This window comes from Centroberyx gerrardi, chromosome 5, assembly GCF_048128805.1.
Source record: "Centroberyx gerrardi isolate f3 chromosome 5, fCenGer3.hap1.cur.20231027, whole genome shotgun sequence".
Taxonomy (NCBI): Eukaryota; Metazoa; Chordata; class Actinopteri; order Beryciformes; family Berycidae; genus Centroberyx; species Centroberyx gerrardi.
Genome location: NC_136001.1, coordinates 11,872,865 through 11,891,890, shown reverse-complemented (window position 1 = coordinate 11,891,890; position 19,026 = coordinate 11,872,865). Strand labels below are relative to the sequence as shown.

Sequence of the window (19,026 nt, the reverse complement as noted above, 5' to 3'; positions counted from 1 at the left end):
CTTAGAAATACTCAAAGATAACACACAGTTCTGACTGTGGATACTGCATCAACAAACAATTGTAAGGGTGGATTTTCACCTGAACACTCCCGTAAGTGCTATTTCTCTGTGATTAAGCCTACCTACCTCAACTTGAACTCTTGAACTCTACATCTAGTAAGTATGGTGCCTGTATGGCACCACCTTGAACAATCACAAATTACGTCACATTTTAAAACAAACATGAAACATATATATGACACCAAATGCACCCATTGCATAAGACACGGCACAACAGACAGCAGATTATGAGAATGCTTAGCAGAAAAGGTCGGTCTGAAGTCATTTCTTAGAACTAGAAACTGAGGTGGCCAGTCTAACATTCAAAGCTGTTTCAGAGTCTTCCAGAGCCAACATTGCTAAGTCATGATCAACTTTGTTTTAAGGTTGGACCTTGGCCAGCAGGCGCTCCTCAGAGGACCTATGTGGCCTGACAGTACTACGAGGACATGACCTCTCAGTAATGGAAGTCAGAGCATGGCCATGCAATGCCCTGTAGGGGATCAGAAGAATTTTGCAATGAATTCTAGGAAGGCTTGATATTGGATGCTAGCTGAATGATAATCTTGCTTTCTATGTGGTTTGGGTTAATGACAAGCTGTTCCATTTTAAATTGGAGGAAATGTTGTGCCACCAAGTGTTTAATGGCAGATAAACAGTTGCAAAATGGCTAATCTGTTAAGATCTTTATACTTGAATGATAGATATAACTGTGTATTATCTTCATAGCAGTGATGAAAAACATAACACAATTAAACTGCATTTTATGCCTTGACTTCCACACTTCAATGAGTCAGTCATTTCATTTATTGAAATTATGTGCTGATACTATATCTGATACAATATTATAATAAATGACATGTGCCTATTTTGATCAAACATTTCAACACCACAAATGACCTAATAATTAAAGGATGGTAATTTATCAGGAATGAAGCTCCTCCCGGTCCATTCAGTAGCTTTTTATTTTTTTTAAACTAGCTTGCCACCTCCCTCGCTGTTTAAAAGAGACCTTCAGCCCCTCCCATTCCTAAAGAAATTGATGAAGCGAGTGACTAAACTTAGTAAACCTGCTACCTACCTCTTCACTTGTCATTGTGGGACATGTAACCTTCAGCAGGAGAAAGCGAGAGAGAAAGAGATGACACTTCTCTGTAGGTACGGTTAGCTTAGCTATTCGAATTTATGCACGGTGCTTTGCAATGTTTGTCCTTGGTAGGCCTTGGTATGTGCTGTGGTTTCTGTCATCCTCTAGTGGTCAGAAATGTTTGCTTATTGCAGCTTTAACACAATTAATTGATCAGAGAGTTGAGTCACTCTTCTGAATATGAACAAATATCTTCCCAAGCTAGATTCTAGTGAATGGGACATGGTTTATTCCATACTGTAACACTTGTAACGCTTTTGAACCAGAAAATGTACCGAATCAACATCTTTCATTTGGACTAAACAAACCGTTCAGTTGCTGTATCGGACTGAACGAATCGTCAAGGTGGGGGTGGGATGAGGTGATGAGGTGATGAGGTGATGTTCTGTTGGCTATGAAATTGTCATTTTTACAAATAAACTGGTCCTGAATCATCAGTCTTCACACCACTACCTACACTTAGGCTTACTCCTAGTTCACAACATTACACCTCAGAATTTCTAACCTCACCATTGGTGTTAACAGCAGCAAGTCTGCATCAGCAAACACTAAGCTTGATTATGTAATAACTCCTATCTTAGTCATGAGATACTGTAGATTCCCATAGCCTACTTTGGACCCAAACCAGTTGTTCTTTCTCCTCAGCCGGAGCCACTGCCTGCCCTTTTTGGCTGCTTCAGAAGCTGATTTTGTGGCCTGCCGTGATCCCTGAATATGAATTCCTGACTCCCTAAATAAACTAGTAGTCGATGGAGCTACAAATCCATGGCAACAAAATTTCTACAGGGCATACGCTGGCTTCCCTACTAGCTCAGTGTATCTAGCTTCTTCTTTTCATGTGACTCATCTACTGTATCTCCTCATGGCACAGTGAGCTCTACAAAGTGTGACAGCCAGTATACTTTCTGCTGGAGACGGAGCATCCAATCAGCACCAGGTTAAGGCAGTTCTTCCTGTTGGCAATTTTACTTCCCCCATAAAAGCCCCAGGGTTTACACAAACTCCCCCCTGGTTGCTCTGTTGTGTGCTTAAAAGGAAGGAAACTGACTTTAGCAACAGGTCCTTCTTAATCTCCTAGGTGGTTGCACTGCTGCAGTTTGGGGGTGATGATCTGTGGATGAGCAAACAACATAGACGTTATTTGTAGCATCGGTTTGTGCTGCTGCTATTGGCCTTAGCCAACTGTTATTTATTTATATATTTAAACATTTTTATCTAGTTAGGTGGCTCCACTGGCAGATCCCTTACTATGTTTGGGATGAACAGTATTGCTTGGGATGAATTTTTACATGTACTGAGGCCACTAGAATGGCCAGTTGGGCTGGGCTAATCAAGCTTTTTAACTGTTTTATAAGATTAATGACTCTATTTTCCAATGCAGGCCTAATTTGTCATAGGTAGTGTGCCATGAGGAAAAAGGCTGGGGAAAAAAATCCTGCAATCACTTGTCAGCTGCTGTTTTGCTCTCATTGTCCTTCATACAGGCTGCTGTTAATATTAGGCTTTTGATGTCATTGGTTTTATAGTATTAGTGTATTTATTTCTGTTTGACCACATATTTTACCCTGCCATTGTTCACACTCACTTTGTGTTTTCCCTGGATAGTATCTCTCTTGTGGCCAAGTGACCTCTGCCCTCACCTTCTTCTGTGGCACTCCCACCACCTCCATTTGCTATTCATTCATTATCATTTTAACTTAAATCTTATCCAATAAATTCTATATGTTGTATTAAATTCATCTGGAAAGTTAAATTGGAAAGCCATCTCCACAATTGTCAAACCTCTCTTAGCCCTGAGCACCTCACATCATGTATAAAAAGTGGTATAGTCTGTTTGTTTAGAGCAGTTTATGTCTATGAGCTTACAACCACCCGCTGTGTTAAAATGTATACAGACAGAAGTACCATATACAGCCTCTCAGTTGCTGGTCTATGTCTGCTTGTGTTTCCCAATCCATAGCTTCCCCATAACTACCATAACTTGTGCCTACTCTAAAATAAATCTTTCCTGGTTTGTTCACCTTCACTTACAAAGCAAATGTGTTCTCTCACCTAACAATTAAATAATTCACCAATTCTTACACCAAGGCCCTACAGTAGCCCTTTGTCCAAGTGCCAATTGTATTGCTGAACTGCTTCTTTAGGTGTAACAAGGCTATAATGACAACAGAATTAATGGAAAATAAATATATTTAAATGGCATGTAATGTAAATGCCTGTAATATGATCTAATTTTGTTGTAAATGTTTATATTGTGGTATAACAACATACAGTATTTGTCCTGTAGCCTTCACAGTTGTTTGATTTAACTAGATGCTTTTGTCTATGTTCACACACAGGCAGAGCTTATGCTTGGCTGCTGACTTCAGAAAACTAAGAATATAAATTGCGATGTCATTAAGATGTACACACTGGAGCTGCAGTATTGGCAGTACAACACTGAGACATTGTATTGGTTTCAGCTTTTACACTAATATCTCATGAGACTGCAGACACCTTACTCTGGCTCCCTGCTATGTGAAGATGACACTGATATGTTGCAAAAATCTAGTCATTGTGCTTGGGCATGCATTTACGCTTGCCATGTAACAACTGTTATCTTCTAGCCTTTTGTATTGTGCATTCACAGTATCAGGGAGGCGTGGAGAAGATGATAGATCCTGGGAGCTAGCTGAATGCAGGGGCCTTGGATTAAAGTACAGGCTAACCATTCATTTTAAATAATTTCATGTTTCCCTCCAATAATTGTCTGTCTTTCACATGCTATTATCAGAGCAATTTTGGCAACACATTATTCAGAGGATGGCAGCCGTTGTCTTTAATTTATATTATTTCTCTGCAGCAGGCACACAGATAAATGCATGCACACAGGCGCGCACACACAGACACACACACACACACACACACACACACACACACACACACACACACACACACACACACACACAGGTAATTACCTCAACATAATCTGCATTCGCTTTTATAACATTCTATTTTTTTTTTTCAATTAGGCAGCAAACATTGCATATAATAATTGTAAGAATTGTGACAACCTGTTGTATCCTTTTCTTTCATTTACAGCAAATGGATCAAAATAATAAACAAACAAATTACTAATAAAAGAAACCAATAGTGTTCCCTGCATTACACAAAACTGAAAAAAGGAGGACATTGAAGTTTGAAAACATTTTTAATAGAAATAAAATTTTGTATAAAAAAACTAAACATGCTTCACACACTTCATTAGTTTTCATGAGGTTTTACAAATACATAGTCAGATAGCCAGGCACTGTTTCTTTTTGTACAATTTCCCCTATTTTAGGATATGTCAGGACATAAAGCAGACATCATCAATCTATTTAATAACATACATTAACTTGCCATTTAATTTGGTCAGCACTCACATTTTATTCTGCAACACAAATGGTGTTGAAAGTAATACAGAGGGAGGCATGAAAAGCAGCATTGAATTCACAACACAAATGACCCCACAATATTTTCTCCAAGACATTAGAGGGCTTTTATACTGCATTAAGCCATCTATTAATCTGTTCAGCGAGCTCGGGGTGATTGATAGAGATAATGTATACTTTTGCAATTAGAATTTCATTCGCGAAAAGCCTTACAACTTCCTTATACCTCCTCCATATCATGAGAGTGCCTGAGGAGGACATGTTTAGTAATGAATAGTTTCAATAGCTGGTCCATTATGGATATCACCTTCACAGCATATTGCATGATCCACTCTCAAGGGCATACTTCATCTTAATTCTCATCCAAATGGATTTGTACAACTAAGCCTTACCCTTATGTGTAACCAAGAGAATAGCTGGTGGCAGTGATGGGGGGTCATCCTGGATGACAGCTTACAGTAGGATCTCGGGGCTGAAATACTATTCATTTTAGCCATGAGCCACTGTTTCAAAGCACATACAGGTATGCGGAGGGCAGTGACAGCCTTGGGCTAGCTGGTAATACAAATCATGGCCTCACTTAAGCACAAATAAACAAATCACTCACTAGACCTTCACCATTTGAGACCAGTTTTTAACGTACAATAGGCTTGGGCCCAAACAATTGTAACGACACTGCAACAGAGTTTAAATGCATTCCAAATATTCTTTTTTTTTTTCTTTTTTTTTTAACAACACAACACAGGATGTTCAAACTGGCATGCTCAAAATCAGCAGAGACCATTTTATAGGTGTAGTCATCGTCATTGTCATTAACTCAATGGAAACCTGTAAGAGGAAAAAAATACATGGAGTCTGATACAGATATCTTGCATTGTTGAAATGATCACCATTTCCAGACATTTGATCCATGTAACTGGAGTACATTTAGAAATAAAACAAACATAAACCCCTCTTAGAAATTCACAGATCATGTTTTCATGCCTTTTTTGGTGTTGATTAATCCCTTGTGATGCCTTGAGGATTTTAATATTATCGTTCACAAAACTGGCAGACAACATTAAGAACACCTGAACATATTGTTGATCTCAGTTGAATGTCAGCCAGCACTGCTCAAGATGAGAGAGAAGTCTTTTGAAAGGAGGGCATAGCTGAAATGTAAACACTCAAAAGGAAAGCTCCATCCTTTAGTCTCCTGGCCTCTGCCATGCAAGTGTGGTTTTTTTTTTTCTGGTGAGGCTGACAGAAGATGGAACCTTACAATTGCACTGTATCTGTTCTGGTCCCCTCGGGGTCCTTCCCTGCATCTCTGTGTGGTCTGTCCTCGCCATGCCATTTCTTTGGGAATTCCCTCCGTGATTCCCACCCAAACGATGACACGTCCATTTTGCCGGGTTTGAATTCCACTGCATATACACGATTTCTCCGTCAGGTGGAAATCCTGAACGATGGTGATGCCCTTCGTCCCCTAGATTGCATGGTTGCTGTAGCTGATGTATGTTTGCTTTGTCGAGAAAGCTGAAAGAGAAGAGTTGCAGAATCAAGGTGAACTATTGTAACCTACAAGATAAGGAAGACAAGGGAATGTAGGCAGGGAATATATGTTTGACCCAGTTTTCCTGGTGTAACAAGTGTAAGACGAAATGTCCTAGCTGAAAAATTTGTGTTGAACTGCTGTCAAGCCTTCATGCTGCAGCGTAGCACGAATGCTAATAATTCCCGAGAAATGACTTGGCGCTCTGGTCATATTTTGCCCTCAATACATAGCCTGTATCACCTACAGTGGGAGGATGCTTTCAATAAAGCCCCCTGCCCCCACCAATTCCTTCACACAGCGCTATCAGGCCTCAACTTTCCAGTTTGTCTCTCTAGACCGTGTTAGCTGATTCGCTGAGGTGGAGCAGATAAATCCTGACATATCGCCACCAGATCCAGGCAGTGGGGGAGCTGGCCCAGACAGGAATTTTTCAATTTCATCAAGCCATGTGTCCACACTGGCAATGACAATGATAAATGGTGCTTATTCAAATAGCCATGCACTGTACAGCGCCTGTAAACGGTAACCCCATCAGAATAAATTGGTGCTGGCTATCAAATCTGCATCTTTGCCCTCTTAACAAAAGCCCCTGTTAACCCTAAAAAACTTAAGGCTAGATAGGAATTTATGTTGCACTGTGTGTTTACGCACTGTAGCTATTCTGGCGTGCCTCACAAAAACATGCCATTGTTACTACATTGTCATACAATCGCTGCGAATTGTATTGATTTCTATTTTTGGTATCAACAGCAAATACGCTGTCAGCTTGTCTTTTTCTTTTATGAGGGGAAAATGTGGTATTATTGTTATTGGTGGGAAAAGCAAGGACTCAATGCAGCTCAAAAATGCCTGACAATAAGCATGCATCATGATTAGGATAGGCCAGGCAGCGGGAATGTATCTCTGTTGACAGACATGACCGATTAAAACCTTTTCCTGCCCGAGGCGAGCTGAGAGAGACTGTTTCGGACGTCACCTGAGTAATTTCTGCTGACTCAATTGCTGAAGTCATTATTTACTTCAGTTGTATAAATCCAGAGTCTGTCACTGATACAGTAGCTCCAAGCATTTTTATTGGTATTGAAATTAGGGGGAGGCGCACACTGAGAGAAGTTCAGCTGGTTCAGAAAGGAGATCCAATTGCCTCTTGATTATTTACAATGTGTTGAAACAGTGTTGGAGTGTAAATAGAGAGAGAGGAAAGAGAGAGAGAGAGAGAGAGAGAGAGAGAGAGAGAGAGAAGATACTTGTTTAGCATATTGAACAAGTTTCATGAGTAGCCGCTAAATGCACTGAAATAATTCACAATAATTCACTCCACTTGCCATACTATAAGGTATTACAGATGTAGAGTTGCAGTTGCATTGTTGTACTGCAGAATATGGTCTGTCTCTTGACAACCTTAATCCATTCCTTCATGACTTGGTTCTCCCCACATTTGGGAATCCTGTGATGCTTCTTCCTGACTCACAAACAAAATCCACTTCTTTTTTTTTCTTCAAAATGAACAATAGTGGCTAATTTCCTGAATCCACTCAAGTGTAAAATAACATGCTGCACATTTGCCAATAAGTAATTATTTTTTACTTTGCCTTCTATCTCTGCATCACATTAATTTGTTTCCGTGATTTACAGAAATTGAAGGACAAAACATACATGGGGAAAAAAAAACTTGTTGTTAGTCAAAGGCTTCCTCATTACCATTCTTGTTCTTACTTTGTGTTTCCAGGCTTTCACACAGCTCGGTCTTGGCTTCTCCGTTGGGTCTTAGGCTGGCCTTGGGGTTGAACTTGTTGGACATGGTGGCAGCGGTAACCACGGCCTTGAGGCTGCGTGTGCGCTTGGGCACATTCTGCTCGGGGTGGAAGAGCACCACGTAGACCTTGGGCATGTAGAGCATCCCCAGGGACACTGAGGCGCTCAGGCTCACGGAGATGGTCAGCGTGGTTGTTTGGATGTACATCTGCAAAAAGGCAAACACCAACACATAAGCCCTCTTCTCACTGATTTGTTGCTATGCCCTTTATAGAGGAACACATCGAGACGTTATATAGCTTTTTTGGCATTGGCTCGTTCTGATTGTTCTATATGGGTAGCGGCCTGTACAGTGAAAATGACATCTGCTGTGTATCATTGTAATTAGAGCATCCAATGACCCGTTTGCTGGTCAAGCTGTTGTTGAAGTGGTTTACACTGTGTCCTACAGAGGCTCAAAGAACGATTTAATGCGAGCGATATGTGATAAAATTCTGTTTTAAATCAGCATCTCATCTACTTTTATGGTGGTGTGCTGGAGCAGCCAAGGCCACCTTGTTTGTTTAATTTTCTGCCATGCTAGTTTTAATATGGCCATCACGTCAACCTGAAAACAAATTTGATAACACCAGTCGATCGTATCCTATTCTGATTCACAACAAGCAGGACCATAAAAAAGCAACAACCTCATGAAAATTTTATACATGGCTGAACCTTCTGAATCATGGGGGAGGGCTTTGCTGAGTATCAGTCTGGCTCTTTCCATTTTAATTGTTTGCAAAGCTGCGGCAAATTAATGAGACCTCTTCATGGGAGTGTTAAGGAGGAAGGAAAGCTTGTGTAATTTCTATAGATTGTAGTGTATAGTGCCTGCTTGACCGCCCATGTGAGAGGCATTAACTTGTATACAGTACAAGATACCGTGGGCTTGAATGCATCCTGACAGCGTGGCATTCTCTCCAGGATCCACCACATACCACATGTATCGGCTCCCCTCATTCTCACCATCTAATAGAAATCTATAAATCCCTTCATGCATAGACTTCACGCCGCAAAACTGTAAATATTTTATACGATTCTACCATTGAAGTAGAATCTCTTCCTTTTGACTGTATGTGTTTTCATCAGCTATTGAGTGACCACAGTACGTCCCTGCTGGTTTTTTCATCAAAACAGAGTAACATTTAGCTCCCCAGATGTGACCTCTGCTTTAGTATCTTGTTTGTTTTCATTATTTGAGACTCTCTATAGTGCTTTCCCACCAGAACGGTTGTATCTCATCTCGGCCAGGCCCGGTACCATGGGGGATTGCTGGATAGAGTGAAGAATGGGAGGATGAAGGCTGCATGATAGAGGGACAGCTGCGGCGATCCCCTCCCTGTTGTAGAGAGTGTTAACTAGTGCACTGCTCTGGGCTCGGTTCACTGCTGCCTTGGGAGGGAGGGACTGCAGAACCCAAGCTGTTACTCATACAATAAATAGAAGAAAAAAAAAATGTTCTGTTGCCTTTCACCTAAGAATAGCCATCTTTGAAGCCTCCCATGTGGACACTGACGTATATAAGATAAGTGAAGAATGGAAACAAAGGTAGACTTCATTATACATAACCATTTGAAATCAATATTTCTCTGGCCATTCTATTATTCGCCTGAATAGTATCAAGGTGTCACTGAAAAAAACTAAAATGATCTACAACATGTACTGTATCATGGACCTGTTTGAGCTCACATGAGGAGCCCTGTTTGAGCTCACATGAGGAGCCCTGTTTTCACTGTCAGACCCACTGCAGTATTTGGCTCATTAATTTGTTTCTTCCTGATAGCACTGTACCTGAGCATGCACAGTGTGGAGCTCATAAAGATGAGATGGTGTATATTTCACGCACCTATCATCACACTGTCATCAACAGATCTTGCCTGAGGCAAAGCACACTTAGAAGAAGCAGTGCAATGCAACACTAATGAGTGAACTAGAAGCAGGGAGGAAAATGGGGATGTTAACAGCACATGATAGGAGGTCCTAAGAGATTCCCACTTCACTGCCTACACACAGTGCGGAACAATTGGCTGAGCAAGTCTGTGATCAATCTGATAACATAAGATTGATTTGAGGGTTAATATATGTAAAAGTATGCTAATTTTAGCCAGGTTCTCTAGAGAGCCTGTTCTCCTAGATGCAAACTCTAAAATTAATTTAAATGCTGCATAATTCCCACTATACATTAAGCTTTGTTTCTCAGCATGGTGTGGAAATGTTCAGCAGAGTGGCTTATTGCATGAGAATTCACTATAATCGCACTCTAATTAAACTAATAAACAAACAGAAGCCTTAGGGGACGCAATAATATGGCTTCATGGGAGAATGTCATTTACAAAGATCACAATGCTTTGGCCTTGATTAGCTTCATGGCCTGTTCTCCCTTTGCCAGAGCACCCAGAGGTCAACAGCTTAGACTCGGAGGGCCGGTGTGCTGTAGGCCTAATGAATGTAACAACTGCTCTCTGAAATCCAAGATGTTGCCCAGCTCCCTCTGCTCTGTAGCATCGATCTTCATTATGTATTATTGGGCCTGCGGGATGCTACTGTGAGTAATGCTGTTTATCTTTGGAAAGAAAGGCGTGAGAGAGAGAGAGAGAGAGAGAGAGAGAGAGAGAGAGAGAGAGGCAGAGAGACAGAGAGACACAGAGAGAAATGGAAAGGACTAGGGTGGTAACAGGTAGCAGGGATAAACACTGATCCAACATTGGTACGAGCACACTCCTGCGTGACATCTGGGCTTGTTGAACTCACTATAGCTCCCACTCTTTGTCTGACTAGTGCACTAACAGCAGTTTTTGTCATTAAGTTGACAGTGCCAATAGTGTGATGGAAACTTCATAGAGAAATAAACAACACCACTCAATTCATCAGACCATTCATACGCCGTAATGGCAGGACCCCTTTGTGTGGGCTGACTGAATTTGAATTGAGCCCATTGTGCCGAAGCCTCGTTCCCACGAGTTCTATTGTCCAATGTCCCTCTTCCTCCCTCTGTCTTGGAGACAGCCGCTGATTTAGACTGTTTCTCCAGGTAAGCAGGTGTCACGTCTATTCCCGAAGCTGGCATAAAGCTCGGTGATCACGCTCCGTAGATAGACCAGATGTCCCCATTTGAATGATAGAGAAAGCCTCCCATGGCATTCGTTACATTTATCCTGACACCAGATGACAAATAAATGACTGTGCTTGTAATGCTGAGGCAGAGGCCCGCTGTAAACTGGTGATGAGCGCCTAGGCGGATAGATAAGGTAAATCAAGACCCAGAGGAAGTGGAGCATTTAATTGCTCTGAAAGACGTGTCAACGTGGGCTGCGAGGCTTTGTGGTGCCTGTCATTTACAGTACGATGATTATGAGGTGTGTTTGCTTTGACATGTTAATTCCTTAAATAAGAACATTGTTTATGTAACAGCTCAGAGAATCTGTCACAGTGTTTTTCTCCCTTATTTAAAAAATTAAGTCTTTTGCATGAAGGCTAGCACAGCAAAATTTGCTACTTACACAATAAAGACAATCTACAACAACAAAGTAACTTATTGCTTAGTCTGACCAGACTAAACTATACTGCAATGTGAGTTTAAATTAATGATTTTCTGACTCTACACCCGAACACCCCTTTGGTTATGTGTAAGTCAAGTTAAATGTGATTAGTCTCTACAGCTGAAGACGAGTGAAGAAAGAAAAAAAAAATCATATAAATGTAGGACGTTTCCCTAAAGCAAAATTTCCATTTCCTTTTCCATTTTATGTCTTACTGTACCTTGCCAAGCTCCGGGCAATGGTGGCAAAGTTTTCCTAATGATTAAAAGTGGGCCTATCTCCCAGCCATTGTGTGTGCAGTTTTCTACAGGAAATAATAATTAATGAGTGACTAATAAAATTTGAAGCAAGAAACGGAGCGTCTTGTACTAAGCCTCAATGAGAGGTTATTCAAGGTTTTTAAATTGAATTCATTTCAGGGATTGTGAGAAGAAACAAAAGTAGGGCTTTACTTACCCTTCAAAGTTTTCTTTTTTCTTTCTATTTTACTATTCAAAGCCATGCTAGCTAATGGATTACCTCATCCTCCAAAAAAGCTGATGTTAAATCTCTCCACAATTTTATAATTCTCTTTCATCTTCAGAGGCAGGAGTTGGAATGCTTAAACAAAGAGCGAACCGATATCCATGGCTGCTGTTGACATGTGACTTACGATGAGCAACGTTCACGTTAACAAGTAATGTGAATTTCACAGTGTGTGATTAAGAACATATAGTGATGATAGTTGACAATATATTTTCCAAAATAGATTTTGGGAAAGCAAATAAAACATAAACCAAACAGTCTATCTATTGAGCTGCAGGTGTCTCTTTATTCTCTAGATGTGGAAATTCTTGCTCAGTTTTAGTGTGAAAGGCCAATGGATTTTTTTTTGGGGGGTGTAAGAGAAGGCCAGCAAGCTCTCAATTGAAGGGTAAATATAATTCTAACCACTATTTCTTTGCATGGTTTTGAAAATCTAACAACACTGGCTTGTGCATAAAGTGAGTCAAGGAAAAGTCATGGATTTGAAAGCTGAGATATTTCAATTATAAAATTCAAATCAACCATCAATCCACTGACGTTTCTGGTGTTAACACAACATGCGCAGTATGAAAATAAAGACTGAAGCCTTATATTGACAATGGCGCGTGAAACTCTGTGCTTGTTATATCTGCTAAATTGTCTGTATAGCCTAGATTAAGTACTTACTGCTGGCCACATACTGCATCAATGATGACATTCAATTGGTTACAGTCATATGCAGATTTTCTGCAATGCTGTAGACTAGAGAAATTATTTTGTGGTGCTGAGCATGACACAATACACAAGCTTGGTCTCTGAAGAATGTCTGTCACAAAGGAAACTATCACAGCCAGTCTTCCAGGCCAACATTTTGATGCATTGTTTTCTTTAATCCCAAAGGGGAGGAGGTAAGGATTAATTTGTTGCATCTGTCAGACCCATTCTGGCACTGCTGATAGTGTCCATGCCAGTATGAGGCTTTTTCCCTCACCACTGTCCTCTCTTGTAGCCACTGAGCCCCTTCTGTTACACTGCCAAAAGACCCCTTTCAACTGGATCGACACATTTCTACTGTGCCATTGTTGTACCCCTTGGCTTTGTACCCAGGCTCTCTCCTCTGTTTGTGTGTGTTCCAAGCCCGGCCTCCATTTCCATGTCCCTTTTGGATCCCTCTTGACCTGTAGCCTCCCAGTGCTCCCACTGGATGTGATCCAGGACCATGGTTCACGAGGCCAGACACATTGATTTGACATGGGAATACGAGTGTGAGCTTGTGTTTGTGTAAACAGCTCACGGGTCTCTAATGCACTGTGGCATATAGCCGTCACATATATGTGAGTCACAGGCTTGCGTGTTGCCTTACCCAAGTGCCTGCAGAATTATTAGAGAATACACTCATAAAACTCTACATCCAGAGTTGCTTATGTTCAAAATCTAAAGTTTCCACATGACATCACTTTTTTAATTGTCTCTCCATCATTGTAAGTCAGAGCCGTGCAAACTGCATTTGTAATTCCACTTGTCATAAAATCAAGACTGTGGGTGGAAGACTAAAAACTTTATGATAAGAAAATTAAAATTGATGTCCCGTATTGGACAGAGGTACAAACTTCAGCATTGTTGAACTGTAGCTTTGCAAAAATTGGCTACCGCATAATACATTTTGGTTGTATTTCAGTCCAGCTGTCCACCTACATCCGCACAGTCCTGCAATGATAAAAATGGGTTCCAAAAATCTTCATGAACGACCCAAGAGAGGATAAGCAGACCAAGAGAAAACATAAACATGAGCAAGTGAGGAGAGATAGTATGACAGAAAAGGATGTGTGGCTGTGGCAATGTGTAGAATAAAGAAAACACATTGATATATAATGATAAAGAAAATATGCTGCTATAGCATTACCGTAACAGTTGTAAGCTTACCTTTTCTGTTGACTGTGAGGTACCAAAGAAGATTGGGATGAATGCTAGCCAAATAATGCAGGTGGTGTACATGGTAAAACCGATGGGCTTGGCCTCGTTGAAGGTCTCCGGCACCCCTCTGGTTTTAATGGCGTAGACTGTACAGGTGACCATGAGCAGCATGCTGTACCCCAGCAGGCAGATCAGAGACAGGTCAGAGATGTCACACTTCAGCACCCCACGGGCCAGAACTGGGTTAGATGTCCTCTGGTCCTCATAATCAATGATGGCCTGGGAGGGGTCCACGCCAAACCAGATGCATACACCAAGCAGCTGCACTGAGGCCAGGGTAAAAGTGATGACTAGCTGGGAGGCCGGGGAAATTAACCTGGGCGCGCTCACAGACATGGTACCCTGCTCAAAGATGCGGTAAATACGGTTGGTTTTGGTGAGGAGGGCAGCGTAACTGATGCTCATGCCCAGACCCAAGAAGATCCTTCGGAGGGAGCAGATTCCTACGTCGGGCGCAGAGATCATTAGGAAGGTGGTGGCGTAACAGAGGAAGATGCCAGTTAGCAGCACATAACTCAGCTCTCGGCCCGATGCTTTGACAATTGGAGTGTCGTTGTAGCGGATGAACGTGACCACCACAAACAGAGTGGCCATGATGCCAGCGACTGCGATGAGGACGGGGATGACCGCCCACGGAGAGCTCCATTCCAGCTTGACAATGGGGATTGGAACGCAGCCCGTGTGATTCGCATTGGGCCGCAAATCAAAGCGACACATCTTACAGGTGTAGGTGTCTGCCTGGTACTGATAGCCATCACAGCGCTCGCAGTGCCAACAGCAAGGGATGCCCTTCACTATCTTCTTGCGCTCGCCAGGCTGACAGGGCTGGCTGCAGATTGAGGAAGGGACCTGACGGACGCCACCTGGCCACTGCATTGACCGAACCTGAGGGAGGGAGAGGGAGAGACAGAGGCAGACAAGGATAAACAGAGAGAGACAAAGATAGACGCATAAACAAACAGAGCGAACAAAAAGAGATTTGTACTGAGCACTCCATATCCTGTAAAACAGTGGCATGTACTACCTGTATATGCCACTGTTTTACAGGATATGGAGTGTTGGAGGGTTAGGGTTATAGTTTGTGATACTTTATTGATCCCCAAAGGAGGCATATTTTTGCTTGCCCCCCTCCACAGGAGGTCAGAGTGCAGGGTCAGCTACAGACTTGCACCCCTGGAGTTCAAGGACACTTCAGCACAGCGGATGCTTGGTGTTACAGAGCATTGAACCTGAGTAGAAGGACGGTCTACCTAATCCATATGCGACCCTGCTACCCTTTGATTTTATTTATTTGTTTGAGTGCGGGGTCAGAGAGGGCAAATGAAGCTTTCCTTTGCTTTTAGATTCAGCAAACATTTCCAAAGGGAGGTCAAATTATCTGAAGGGTGAGCGGGCCAATCCATTTTTTTCTCTGTAGGGAGCTGACACTTAAATGTTCCTGCTTTTTCTTGCTTTAGTAGATGTTTGTGTTCAAAAATCTAAACTCACCTGCCCAAGATCATGGGAATAAAAGATAAATTCTGTTTCAGGATTATGTCCTCCCTTTGTGGATTTTCCCCTTTAAGTATGCTTTTAAAGATAAACTCAATTTGTCATTTCAAAGGGGTCTCTTTAATGTTATGTTATTACTGTTTTCATTCAATTGTGGTTGTTCAACTCAAAGCTGGCAAATTCTCCTCTAAATGTGTATTTAATTAAGAGCTCAAAGAATACTAATTAAATAAAACCGGCTTTAGAGTGGGAACTGGCACATACCACAGTAGGTGCCCAGCACGAGCCTAACTCGAACAAAACCTTTTGTTTTGGTTTGCTTTTTTTGCAGCACACATTGTTAAAAGAGGTAAAGAAGACAAAGGCCCTCTCAAGCTGCTTCATGTGTTCAATTTTATTCCCCTTTGCTTGCCCAAGGCCTCCACTTCATTTTGTCAAAACATAATTTGTTTGGTTCCTTTATGTAATTTATTGTTATTATAGCATTACTTCATTTCACCCCCTGCCCACAACATTGTTTTTTGGAAGTCAGTGATGCTGTCTGGAGTGATTATATTAAATATGTCTGTCCTTAAGCTCTTATGGCTTTCTTTTAATCACAATCCGCCCTGTTAATCATTTAAAGCACCCTCTGGATATTTACACCTTTGAAGATGGCACTAAGCAGTATCAAATGGTTTGGGAGGAATTACTGAGCAAACACAGCTGCAGAACTGGAGAAAACAGCTTAGCAGAGAGGATTTCCATTGTAAACACTAACACAAATGGAATATTTGTAGGGAATATGAATGAACATGAATACCGTCAATCCTTTTGTGTGGGAATGTGTGGGTATGGAATAGAAAGGGCAACGCTTACATTAAGATGTAGCTGATCTGTCCAGTGGCCAATGATTTTGTATTCAGCCGATCGGTTTCGGATCTGGTACTGGTAGATCTCATAGCGCCCGGGGGCATCTCCATTTTCATTGAAGAGCACTGGGTTGCCAGCTATGCCTACATGAGAGAATAATCACATTATTTACTGCACATTCACTTCGCTATTTTCTGTGTAGTAAGCATGAATTTCTGAAAGCATACTGACACATTGTCATTGTAATACAATAATTACAGTTATCATCCTTATACATTAGAAACCAAAATTACACTTGTGATTCTGAAGCGTTTTTTAATTTGGTAAGCTGGCTATAAACACATTTTTGATTACCATGGCTGCTGCATGAGAGAGATACACACATATAGTACACTCTTTGGATGTTAATCGTTCATGTTAGTTGCTTCTCTTTCACTTCCCTCAGCCAGATATTCACAGGCAGTCCAGGGATTTGAACCGGCAACCTCCTGACCTCAAGCTTTTCCGTGTCTGCCCAAGATGTGCTGTATATGTGGGGAGATTTCTGAGTTTCTGTATTATATTGACGCTGTATTCCTTTGTGGTGTTTTAAGACACACTCTAATGATGTGTCACATAACAAAGAATACCAAAGATCTCTCTGTAAGCTATTCCCTGTTGAAACCAGACAAGCCACACTTCCAGTCCAGCAATTCATTTAATCATGGTAGAAGGTGTCAGGGTTCTCCTCAGATGGAGTACAGGGGAACTCTGTGTCTAATTGCTTTTCAACATCAAGCTTCACAAACGTCTACCTTCATACACTGATCAAAGCTATAAGCACTTGCGTTTTTCTTGTCTTGCCTGGCTTATTATTAAGTCCCCCAAACCACAATGGGCATCCCAGTTAAGAACAAGGGGGGAAACGTGGCCAATTGCTGCTGTTGGATTTCTGCTGATGAGTATTATTTCTTGCTCTTTGTTTGGCGCTGGAGGATGCAGCACCCTAATCCACATCTCGATGAGTCAGCCCCGCTGGATTAAGGCATTACCATTTTAGTCAGCCGTGCCTCTGTGACAATGCCGCCCACATCACAAAGCAGTTACTGATCGTGGGGGGATTACAGTGACTTTATGAAGCAGAGAGGCATTATGTTTATATAAACATATTAAGCACAACGACACTATTGGTGAGCTGTCATATTTTCTGTCAAAGATTTTAATCGTACCGAGTTTGTTTTTTTTCCATTTCTGTTGAAAGAGCTGTGAAGCCGTCTGCATTATACCGTCACGGTTGGGGTTGTGTATTAGAGCCTGTAAGTGCTCACGTGGACGCCACGCTGTCGCTGAAAGAGGAAAATGGATGCTGAATGCCGTACTGGTGCTTTCGAGAGACTAATGCAGCCGCACTACCAGCATAACACTACTGATATGATTATATTTAACAGCTTATGGGGTCTTTTGGTCATGCTTGCTGTTCAAATTAAGGCCTGTCCAGAGATTGACAGCTGTTTTACCCTGGCTCTTAGGGGAAAAAAAGGCTATAGAATACACTATGTAGAATAGGTAAGCCGTGAGCTACTGTATATTTTGCTGCTATATGCGTGCATTGCGCCTATTACCATTTCCGAAGGTTTTTGGAAGTGAAAAACTGAAATTCGATTAAATGTACTCAATGCTGATTTTGTTCTAATATCACTTTAAAGTAAAAATCTACAACATTTTCATCTAAATAAATGTCTATTTTGTTACTCTCTATTGCAGATTGATATAATACGATCGTGATTCAGAGTTTTAAAACACCCGGTGTCTGGTAGGTCTTTCCTGGGAAAAATCCTCATGAGGATGGCTGAACAGACAGAGAAAAGAGCGCCAGAGAAAAGAGCGCCACCTACAGAAACTCAAACTTCATCAACAGCAAATCCAAGGAAAAATATGTCACAGTACTGGACACACTGTTTGATTGACAGGTGATCTGTGGGAACTGCAGTGCAAAATCACCACAGCAATGATGTTACCGCAATAAAAATAACAAAAACAAAAATCTCAACAATTATCACTTTAGGCAGTTATGTACATGATTGTCCTTAGAGATTTACCACTCAGGTGTTTCTGAGTCTTGGTCTGCATAATGCCACAGCCACATATCTCCACTCTCTGTTGCTTTATCTTCATCACTTAAGAATGAGTCTGTTTTCCATCACTAGCAGCTTGTAGAGCTGGACAGCAGTGCTATGCCAACTGCTCTCCAGTGGTGACAATAATAGTGAGACAAATATAAAAGACAATTTTTGCTTCTTGTTTGGAGATTGAAGCCATATATTAAGGGAGTATGGGGAAATATTGGCCCAGATCTCTGTCGTTCCCCCAGAGGCAGTGTCTTGTTCTCTTCAGTTCGAGTGGAGAGTGGTGCATGCTGGGGCATTATGGTCAAGGTTTGAGTTGCAGATGAGGAATTAGGCCTGTCATGTGGCACAAACTGCTTGTCTAAACAGGCCCATGACTAGTCAGGGGCCTAATGAGTTCCACAGAGGGCTCTGCCACTGCAGTGTTGTGCTGCGCACTAATGTGACAACGCAATCACACAAGACCAGCCTGTGATACACACATGTGCGACTACACACTGTAACCTGGCTTTGGGTGCTCTCCTGGAATGTTGGGGTTAATGGATTTCCTGTAATTATATGTAATAGGTGATGATTGTGGTATCACCTTATGTTGCCCCCCACCTTAAGAATTACTGGAGTGTGATCATTA

At 41.6% G+C, this 19,026-nt stretch overlaps 1 protein-coding gene across 1 annotated transcript in view; it reads right to left on the bottom strand.

The window, feature by feature from the left end:
* Positions 1-6,067: 6,067 nt before the first annotated feature.
* LOC139915340 (metabotropic glutamate receptor 4-like) overlaps positions 6,068-19,026 on the bottom strand; it is a 111,391-nt gene continuing 98,432 nt past the window's right edge. The window contains exons 7-10 of the mRNA XM_071903938.1: positions 16,297-16,433; positions 13,897-14,832; positions 7,853-8,099; positions 6,068-6,117 (exon numbers count right to left, since the gene is read on the bottom strand). Coding sequence (XP_071760039.1) covers positions 6,068-6,117; positions 7,853-8,099; positions 13,897-14,832; positions 16,297-16,433 — 1,370 coding nt within the window. The remainder of the gene's footprint in view (positions 6,118-7,852; positions 8,100-13,896; positions 14,833-16,296; positions 16,434-19,026) is intronic.